The sequence below is a fragment of the Condylura cristata genome, unplaced genomic scaffold (genome assembly GCF_000260355.1).
Source record: "Condylura cristata isolate star-nosed mole 26May11 unplaced genomic scaffold, ConCri1.0 scaffold00041, whole genome shotgun sequence".
NCBI lineage: Eukaryota > Metazoa > Chordata > Mammalia > Eulipotyphla > Talpidae > Condylura > Condylura cristata.
Window position 1 is genome coordinate 568645 of NW_004567142.1, and position 10660 is coordinate 579304.

At 57.4% G+C, this 10660-nt stretch overlaps 1 protein-coding gene across 1 annotated transcript; it reads right to left on the bottom strand.

The window, feature by feature from the left end:
- Nucleotides 1-664: 664 nt before the first annotated feature.
- Nucleotides 665-10371, bottom strand: LOC101620352 (cytochrome P450 2F3). Its single transcript, XM_004694135.2, has 10 exons — nt 10294-10371; nt 8835-9026; nt 8586-8748; nt 6442-6591; nt 4499-4659; nt 4001-4177; nt 3444-3585; nt 2765-2952; nt 2002-2143; nt 665-1142 (listed from the first exon to the last, which is right to left on the bottom strand). Exons 2-10 carry the CDS (start codon nt 9003-9005, stop codon nt 961-963), a joined length of 1476 nt encoding a protein of 491 aa, XP_004694192.1. The 5' UTR covers nt 9006-9026; nt 10294-10371; the 3' UTR covers nt 665-960.
- Nucleotides 10372-10660: the final 289 nt, after the last annotated feature.

A 10660-nucleotide genomic window follows, 5' to 3' on the forward strand; every position in this document is an offset into this window, starting at 1 on the left:
GGGGCAGACTCTGTAACTGGCCTGTGGTGGGAATAGTGTGGGGATTAAGGATGCCCCAAGTGGGGACCACGTATAAGCCTCACCCAGTTGCCCCCACGTCAGCACAGCATGTCCCAGCTTCTGGATGGCCTTGGGGAGACCCCGCTCAGGGTAGGGCTCCCAGGCCACCCCCACCCAGGGCTGGGCCTGATTCTGGATTATGAAATGTGAGATGACTGGGCATTGAGAAAAGTTACTGTCAGCAGGATGTCCGGGTTTGCAGTCCAGTCCAGGTTGGGAGGCTGAATGCCCGGCACACTGTCCCCGCCCCAGAGGGAGGGATTGCAAGACTAAGGAATAGTCTAAGGAGAGGCGTGAGCGCTGGGGAGTTTACGTATTCTGGGTTTTTTTCTCCCCATTCACTGCCCTTCATCTCTGTCTTCCTCTGGCCACTGCTGTTTCTTTTCTTGTCCCCTCTGTTCAGTCCCCCCTTCCCAGTCCAGGTAATGCAAAGATGGGGACGGAGGTCAGATGCTTCCTGGCCTGACTGAGCACCTGACGGATTGTGCTTGCGGGAGCTTGCGGGAGCGCTTGGGTCAGGGAGCCAGAACAAGTCTGCGTGGCCTGTGACTCGGTATCTGGCCCCTGCTTCCTGTAGTTCAGCCCACGCAGGTTGGAATCTGTTTTAAAGATAATTTATTAGGATGTGATACAAAAAGTTCCCCTCCACAGAGCGTGCAAGAGACGGAGTTCTGTAGATAAAACCAGGCGCACACTTTCCTCCTCCATGTCGTTCTCTGTCTTTGGGGGCGCAGACCCCATAAAGACAACAGCAACAGGGGACGGTCATGGGGCCGGCGCGCGGTGAGAAGCGAGGTGACAGCGACAGGGATGGAGGCAGACAGTGGAACGGCAAGAGGTACGTGCAGACCCCCTTCGGGCGGCCTCCTGGCTGCAGGCGGATCTGGACGCGCCCGGGCGTCAGCGCTCGCGCATGCACAGCTGGAAGGGCCGCGGCAAGTTGCCCAGACCGGAGCTGAGCGGGGTCAGGTCGATGTCCTCGGGCGCCCCCAGCGGCTGCAGCGTGAAGCGCTGCAGGATGGTCGTGAGGTAGAGGAAGAGCTCCATGCGCGCCAGCGACTCCCCCACGCACAGGCGGCGTCCTGCGGAGGGCGTGGGGCGGGGGTGTGAGCCAGGGACGCAAATGGCTCCGCCCCCATATTTCCAGAGGAAAAGATGTAAAAACGACCGTGGGGGACCTCACAGACCTACTCACTACAGGTCTGGGAAACACGTTTTAGGGAAATCGTGGGCCAGACAGAATAACCTGGCTGATATGAGACATGGGTTCGGACCTGGCTCTTCGACTGGAAGGTTTGTGGTCTGGCGCCAGCCGCCCGTTTCTGGACGTTTCAAATGGGGATGCTAACAGTGTGCCTCATGAGGTTGTGGTGAATGGTAAATGCAGATAAATCAGAGACAATGCAGTGTTTACGCAGGACTTATGCCTTCTGTTCTACCCTAGTGCTACCCCGCTGCTAGTTTAGTCTTAAAGCAACTCCGAGAGGCGGCTTTATTACTATCTCCTTTAACGGTGCCATCGAGGCACAGAGGGGTGAAGTAACATTCAAGGCTATAGAAGAGATAACAGTTTATATGGATCTAGCTTTAAAGCTCATGTCCACCCCTGTTATAGCACTCTCTCTCTCTCTCTCTCTCTCTCTCTCTCTCTCTCTCTCTTTCACCCACCCACCCTGCCTGCCCCCTACTTAGGTAAAATAGGTTTTATCCCCCCACCATCCTCTGTCGGGTTCTAAGAATATTAGAACAACCTCACCTGCGCCACCCAGTGGTGATACGCACAGTGACCGTTTAGGAATTAAATGATTCTCCCACCTCACCAGGATTTTAGTCGTTACTTGCCTCTAGGAGCAGACTTGAGAGGAAGGATGAAGCCAGAGGGCTTGGAGAGTGGAATTAAGACTGGGAGGATGTAGGCAGAAATATGACTTTTGTTCTCACCGGCTGAGAAGGGCATGAAGGCAGGGCTTTTCTTGAAGGACTGCTTGTCATCCAGAAAATGTTCAGGGTTGAATTCCTGGGGCTTCACGAACTGGCTGGGGTCATAGTGGACTGTGTTCAGGAGGGTGATGATATCTGTGCCCTGTGTAGGTGGGAGGCAGGATCAGTGGTTGAGAAGGTTTGGAGGGACTCAAAGTAGGTTTGGAGGGTCTCAAAGTAGGATTTCCACCCTATAGGACTAGGTCCTGGAGACCTGATGAGGGAGTGGGGGTGCTGAGCATAGGACTCTCTCAGGGTTCCAGAAAACATGTGTGGTTGTCTGGGGTTCTCAGTGATGGGTCCTGGAAGCTGTCTCAAGCCTGGGTGTGGGATGCCTCCACTCCTTTGTGGGAGCAGGTTTGGGATTTCTGGGGAGAGGGAGAGGGTTCTGAAAAACAGGGTTTAGGCACAGGAGACCCCCAGGGCGAAGTCGCAGACCCTGGAGATTCTGGAGATGGGTCCTAGCAAGGGAAACTGTCATGGGGGTACATCCACATGGATCCAGCCCACTGTGGTACAGGATGGGGTCTGGGAAGGGCGTGAGGTAAGGGGTCTGGCTGTAGAGGCTTTACGATGTCTGTCGTTAGGGCTCAGGCTGCCAGGAGCTATGTGTTGATTGCTGGGGGCCTGGGCCCCTCCTGGCTAGAGCCTTGGGCTGTCAGGTGCCAGGGATGTCTCTTCCTAGGGTGCCCGATATGATATCGTTTGCCAGTGTCCAGGGCACCTTGGGGATCAGGAACCCGCGGAAGTTCGTGTCCCGAATGACGCGGTGCGGCAGGTTCATGGGGATGACATCCGCGAAGCGCTGCACCTCGTGGATCACCGCATCGGTATAAGGCATGGCCACTCGGTCCTCCACGGTTGCACGTCGCGCCCGTCCCACTACGCGGTCGATCTCCTCCTGCACGCGAACTGGAGAGGGAGGGGGTACGTAGTGCAGGGCATCAGACGGCCTGATGGGCAGGGAAAAGGTGCCAGGGGCGTGCACAAGGGTGGGAGGGGTCCAGTCAGCTGGACCTGGGGGCGGCAGCAGGGGCGCAAATGTGGGTGAGCGGGAGCCGCGGAGGGGGAAGCCGGGCTCTGAGACCACGGTGAGCGGAGGGTTTGGGTTAGGCAGGGCTTCCAGAGGCTAGGTCGGCGGGTGGGTCTTCGGAGCCCCCCTAGACCGGCCTCAGATGAGCTCAGACGGTACCCATCCTGGTCGGACGCTGCAGAGTCCGGGTGGCCAGGGTTCCCGGAACGATTCAGTCAGGATTCGGGGAGCTGGGGTACCCGACAACGCTGTGTGGGCGGGGCTGGCTTCCTGGGCCGACCCAGCGTGGAGGCTGGGGGCGGGGCCAGAGCTCCTGTGGGCGGGGCTTAGCGGCGAGCGGTCCTCCCCACCTGCCCAGGGCCATGCGCACCTTGCACTTGTGGGTACTTCATGAGTACGAGGAAGGCGTGGCGCAGTGTGGTGCCCACCGTCTCGGTGCCGCCGAAGAGCAGGTTATGTGTGGTCATCAGCAGGGTATCCAGGTAGAAGTGACTCAGCGGGTCTTGCTTCTCCTGCGCCGGTTGCGGAGTGGGGTGTCAGGTATTACCCTATGTGAACCCGTGTGACCTGCTCCCTGTAACCTGCACAACTGCTCCTCGGTGCCAGTTAAGTCCCTCTGGTGTAACTTCTTTTCCTCTGGGGAACTGGGGGAGCGCGAGAGGGCGGGGTAGGGAAGAATCTCAACCGCAGGGCCCACAAGTAATGTCTTGCACAGAGCTTTAACGATTTCTTAACGAGCTGTTAATTGGCCGTGGCCCGGAACGGCTCTGGGCTCCAGTCCAGCTGAGCAGGTGTGCCAGCTTCGTTTTCTGCTTGTGGGGAGATCCTACCCAGCCCGTTCAACCCAGGATCTTGTTGGCATGAGGCAGGGGCAGCAGGTCAGACCAGCGACAGCCCAGGTCACCCTCGGCACTGAGAAGGGCTTACCTGTGCTATCTTGGTAAGAAAACAGTCGATGAAATCCCGGGGAGAGTTGGGGTCAATGGAGGCCTGGTGGTCACGGACGATGCGGGCGATGAGGGCCTTCATGTTCCCATAGTTCTTGAAAAGGCGTCGGTGCGGCCCAGGCACCCAATCCAGGAGGCCCGGGAAGATGTTGTACAGCTGGGCGTGGGACAGAGTTAGAGGAATTGGGAGACGCGGCTGTGTGTACGTGCAGGTGCGCGTTGCCAGTGGGGTCAGGACACATAAGGTAGTAGGAGAGGGGTCTCTAGGTTCCGGAGGGGTCAGGCGGTGGGAAGATGGATGTGTGGGTGTGCGCATGCGCGCCTGTGCGGTCGCAGGGAGTGGGCGTGGCTAGGCGATGCCTGGAACTGGGGTGGAGGGGCAGTCAAGCAGTTGGGTGGCAACCCCTTCCCAGCCCACTTTCCGGCTTTGTGCCGCAAATCCTGCGACTTCCCCCCACCCCTAACTAGGCCTCCTGACCTCTCCCCAGGGGCTGCTCATGATTTGGAAGTTGTCATTGATGAGGCGGATGATGGTGAGCAGACGCTCGTCATCATAGTCGAAGCGACTGCCGAAGAGCACCGAACAGATGATGTTGGACACAGAGCGGCTCAGCACAAACGTAGGGTCGAAAGGCTTGCCTGAGGGTGAGGGACGGGTGGGTCAGGGGGTGCAGATCAGGGGCCACGTGCAACCCCTCAGGTCTCATGCAGCAACAGAGGAGGTTGTGCACTGCACCCAAGGGAATGTGACATCGCAGCACAGAACATGCAGAACAACAGCCCTAAGGGACTTGCAGCACCGAGGCCAGCACACCCTGCAGCCCGTCAGTGACGATACCCGACACTGGACAGGCAGGTGGTGGCCACACCACATCAGCGGGTCTGATTCCGTCGGACAGGTGTTACATGACAACACAGACACCACAGGACACGCCCAACACCCACTGAGTGAGCCAACCACAGAACACACTCCAGAAAACAATCCCCAAACAACCACCTCCCCACGTGGTTAGCTGTCACATGGTGGCACACCCCAGATACGGGGTCTGGAGTTTGATGGACATAGTCTGGAGCCCAGCTTGGCCACTTAGTGTCCACGTGACCTTAGTTTTCCCTACTTCCCTTCCCAGCCTGTTTTCTCTTCTGTAAAATGGGTTCTTCCCATGGGTCTCCTCCAGGGGTGATTGTAAAGGGTCGGTGTGATAGGAAGGCCTCTGCCAGAGGGCTGGCCCACGGGAAAGCAGGGTGGTGTGGTAGGCTGGATAATGCCTCCCCGTTTCCCCCAAATGTCCATTCCTAATCTCCCAGAACCCGTGGATCTGTGACTGAGTGTAGGATCTTGAGATGGGTGTTATTTTGCATTAGCTGGTTGGGCCTGATGTAACTACAGGGGTCCTTGTAAGTGGGAGGCAGAAGGGTCTGAGCAGGAAAAGGTGATGACGTTGGAAGATGCAGTAGCGTTGGCTTTGGAGATAGAGGAAGGGCCATAAGCCAAGGACTGCCGGCGGCCTCTAGGGGCTACAAGAGGCAAGGAAATGGACTGCCCCCTAGAGCTTCCAGAAGGAATTGGCCTTGCTAACCCAGTGTAAACTTTGATTTCCAGAATTGCTGGAGAATCACTTTGAGTTGCTTAAGTCCCTGAGATGGTAGTAATTTATCACAGTGACAACAGGAGCCTCATGCATGCAGATACTATCCTTTTACTTACATCACATCATCTAATCCCTGCTGCACCGCCTGCCTCATCACCATCTCCCTCAGGCTAGCAACATTTGGAGATCAGGCTAGAGGACTCTGCCTCTCTTTGCCTCCAAAAAAGGGGACTTACAGGAGAATCTACACCTTCGGTCTGGGTGATTTTTCAAGGGCTGAAATTCTGCAGAATGTTTTGAACAGTGTCGTGTAATAGCAGTTCTTTTAAATCCACCCCCCCCCCCTTAGGTTGACAGCTTTGTCCTGGTTTAAGACTCCAGCACTGGCACTTCTGCACAGACTTAACGTCTGGGGTCTTGAGCCTCATCTCCAGTCGTAACTTCCTAGAAGTGCTGGGAGAGTAAAACTGTTAACACTAGTCCGTGGCTGGTGTCCAGCAAGGGCTGCCACGGTGGCACTCCTGTGTTGAGTGTGGACTTAGGTGTCCCTAAGACACGGGCTTCAATCTTGGGTCCTCCGCTTACTAGCTTGGGGTCCCTCCCCAGCTGGCATTGCACCCCCGACCACTCCGCTAGTCGCCTCAAAGTACCACCAGCGACTGTGCCACAGCTGCCCCCCCCCAAACGCCACACATCAGCGGATTCACCCCCAGGGCGCCACACCCTCCTGCCTCAGCCAGGCGCCTCCAGGAATTTCGAGTTGACACTCATGCTATGGGATCGGGCAGTCTAGACCCCTAAGTAGCATGGAGGTGAATTCGGCACCGACCGTCAGTCTTCCGCAGCTCCTCCACCAGGAAGCCGCCTTCCTCCAGGATCCGCTCCTCGATGCTCCTCTTCCCCATCCCGAAATTCCGCAGAATCTGGACAGAGAACCTCCTCAGGGCCTTCCAGCGTTCCCCATTGGAGAAGGCGATGCCTGGGGAGGAGAGGAGGGCCGGCACAGTCAGTGCTTTGCCCCCGGATGATTGCCATCTGGGTCCCTTTTTCTGATGTTTGCTGGGAGACAGATGGCGAGTTTGGATTCGCCCTCTCCCAGGGCTTCACACCAGCCCCCTCTGGCCCTCCAGGCGGATGGGCGGCTCCTTGCAGCTTCTTAGGGCCTGGGGCTTCCCTCCAGAGGCAGGGAAGGGACTTACACTTGGGCCCCACTGTGCCCCTGGCATTGGCCCCTGTGGGCGACTGCTTATAGGTTTGTGAATGTACAATAAGGGAGAGAAACAAGGAAAACGAGGACCCCGGGGGCTCCTCCAGGAACAAGACAGATCCTGTTCTTTTTTCTACCTGGACACAAGGTCCTGCCTCCTGAACACACCATATCAATTTCTGACGGGTCATCTTCATTTTTCAGACCTTAGCTTAGAGGTCCCTTCCTCCAGGAAGCCTTCCTGGTCATCTCTTCCTGGCTGAGTCAGGTGCTTCTCCTGGCCTCCCATAGTAACCCAGACCTCTCCCTTCCAGCCCAGCCCACTCTGGCCATGCAGCCTGGTGACGGGGCCTCACAGGACCAGGCGCTAAAGCAGGATTCCCTCTCGGGTGTATTCATCTTTGGTTCCTGTGAAACCAGCTGGGAACTAGATGCTAGAGAAGAAAAACGATGAGGTGTTGCGTTGCATGCATTATCTCATGGGCTTTTTGTAACAAGCTTCTCTTGATAGCACGGTGAGGATCAGAGAGGGGAGGTGACTTGCCCAAAGGCACACAGCTGGTAAGTGCTGCATTAATTAGTATTAATAATAGGCAACATGTGTCGCCACTTGTTTTCTGTGCAAAAGTAGCAAGGTGTCTTTCTCAAGTGCCTTGTTTCTACCCCCTGGCACCTGCTATATCTGCTTTCTTTTTCCTTTATCTGCTTTATCTGGACAGAGGTGCTTGTAAGATTAAGTCTGGGAAAGGGTACTTATATATTCAATATGTAAGTTTTTTTTTTTTTTTTGTTAGCCAGATCTCCCCAGTTCCAAATCCCGGGGGTAATCTGTGGCCCATCTTGTGCACAGGCTGTGGGGGAACACTAGGAACTCTTTCAAGGAAGAATAGTCTAGAAAGCAAGCAAATCCTTGGCTTCCCCTTTCTAATCAGAGGACTTCCCTTCCTATCTCTCTCCCGTCTCTTTCCCTCCTTCCCTCCCTCTCTTTCCAGAAGACATTTGTGTTACAAAAATCCCAAAGGCTAGACAATTTCTAAGCCTGCGGGGGACAGGGTATTCAGTCAGGAGAGTGCTGGGTTCGTGATGTGCCAGATGGGTGGGCATGGCGTGAGCGGCTGGGCTGGGGATGACAATGGAGCACGCAGGGAGATTAAGGGGTTGACGGAAAGTTGGGTTGAGGTCAGTGAGGGGGTGGAGTTGGGTAGAAGTGTTGACTGCTTGGGGTTAAGTTGAGCTTAATGAGGTGGAGGTGGTGGTGGGGTTGACCGTGGGTTGGGGGCTGCTGGCGTCGTAGGTGATAGCGGTAGAAGATGAGGCCATAGAGTTCAGCCTGACTCAAACATGGGGCGGGGCGGATAACAGATGAGATGCGGACTTGGGGACAGGGTTTAAAGGGGCTGGAGGTTGGGGTGAGATGTAGCCAGCGTTGCTGGTAGATGTGGAGCAAAGGTTGAAGTGGACAGTGAGGGCTGGGGTCAGATCATCGGGCCACTTGGCTGAGGTGGCAGTTTGGTGATGTGGTTGGGTGAGAAGGAGCAGGGGCGGGTGGAGGGGGAGGGGACCGGGCTGGGAGGCAGTTCAAGGTGGCGGTGGGGTTCACGTGGGTGGAGCACAGACACCCCCAGGCTGGTGCTGCCCTCCGTCTGCTGTTGTGAGATCGGGGGAGGGGTGCCCCAGTGGCCCCGAAGCTGGCTGTACGGTCTCTCATCCTGACTCCCTCCCCTAACATACAAGAGGCCATGGAGATGGAGATGGAGCAGGCTTACCATTGCCCCTCGTGAAGTTGAAGAAGACGGGGTAGTCTCCCCGGCCGCTGAACTCCTCCCCTTGGTCCACAAGGGCCTCCTTCACCGCTTGGTATCCGCTGAGGACCACCACCCTCCTGGGCCCCAGGTGCACTGTGTACACCGAGCCGTACTCCTTGGTCAGCTGGGCGTGGGAAGACAGAGGTCAGAGGGGGCCCCGGGCCCCGGGCCCCACCCCTTCCCTTCACCCCCAAACGTAGGCCCTTGCACCTTGGTGAGGGAGGACAGCATGTCCTGGGAGCGAAGCTGCAGGAGGTTACCCAGGAATGGGAGGGGCCTGGGGCCAGGGGGCAGCCGTCCCTTGCCTCTGGAGCCATTGGTCACAAGCAGGCACACGAGAGCCAGGAGCAGGAACAGGATGGCTGTGCTCACACTGTCCATGGTGAAGACAGGTGCAGGTGTCTGTAGGGGTGGGGGGTGGGGTGGGGGAGGGTGGGGCTGAGCAGGGAACTGGAGCTTTTCACTCCTGTCCCCTCTGGAACTTGCCTTCCCCAGGCTCTGAGTGAAGGCGAGTGGAGAGAGGAGAGAGAGGCAGGGTCTCCCTGGTGGTGCAGGGGTGAAGTCTCAGCACCATGCAGCTGTCTGTGGCCACTGCAGCGTGAGTTCGATCCCCGGCCAGGGAGTGACCCACAGGGCGCAGAGACCTCTCCTGTCTCCCGCTGCTCCCCTCAGCAGTGGACTTCAGTTGATCTGCCTGTTCTGCTCCCCGCTCTGTCTCTGGTGAGTCCTCTCACCCCCTGCCTCTCTGGCCTACACCCCATTTCTTGTATGCATGAACAAATAACATACATCTTTAATAAAAAAAAAAAAGAGAAAATCCAAAATACAGAGAGAAAGACAGTAAGCAAGCCGGTGATGGAGACAATAGAGAGGGCGGGACCACGCAGGTCAGGGACAGAAACGGAGAGTTCTAAGGAGCTGGAGGCGGCTGCCTGCCGTCGCCCACCGTGGCTGGTGTGAGGACCTGTCACCCATCACTCACCTCCCACCCATCCGTCTGTCCGCCCATCTAGAGACCAACTCAGATGGAGACGAGATACAGAGAGACACACACAGCACAGGGAAAGCTGAACCAAGACACAAAGATAGAAACCAGATAGCAAATCCCAGCAGAGAGGCTGGCAGAGTGAGACGAGAGCAAGAGACGGAACTCGAGAGAGGCGAGAGAGGGGGCGGCTGAGGGAGATACTTCCCGAGAGACCGGAGCTGGATCCTGAGAGATGGAGCCCGAGGGTGAGCAGGGCAGAGGCAGGCTGACCACAGAGACTGAGGGAGATGAGCGACGGAGAGAGAAGAGAAACAGAGACACAGAGGGGACCTCAGAGAGGTCGGCAGAGGCCCAGACCAAGGCAGGCCGAGGGAGGGCAGAAGCCGGGAGCAGAAGCAGAGAGAGACAGAGGGGCTCCAGTGTTCTTGTGCTGAGGGACTGGTCACTTTCCAGGGCGAGATGCCACCCTCTGGGTGAAGCTCCCTGGTGCCAGTCCTGGCCGGGAACCCCAAAACATTGTCAAGTGAATGAATAGCGTCCCAGAGAGCACCCCAGAAAGACACAGCCGGAGACCCTGAGCACCCCCAGAGGCGGTGACCAGGGAGACCCTGACAGTCCGGGAGACAGGGAGAGGCAGCCAATGACCCCGCTCTTGAGAGCCACCCCGGCCTGGCCCTTTACCTGCTCAGCTGCAGACCTCGGAGCTGCCCAGATGTGTGTCCTGCAGCTCTGGGTGTCCCTAAGGGGGGCGGGGGCAGCCTTTAAATCATCTCTGCTGACACTCCCTGCCCCCCTTTCTTGCTCTCCCAGCGACCTTTAATCCCCTCCCATCTTCCTGCCTTACAGTGCTCGCCCTGGGGCTCCCAGCCAGCTGGAATACAGCCTTGGGCGTGAGCCGCCAGGGCACCTTCCCGCTCCCTGCATGCTGATCTCTGCTCGCCTACCGGCCCTGGCGCTCATCTCCTCGGAGAGGGGCAGGGGCCTCTCGTGCCATTCGGGGCCCTGGGCCCGGTTTTGGGGGGGCTGGGTTGTGGCGCACAATGAGTCA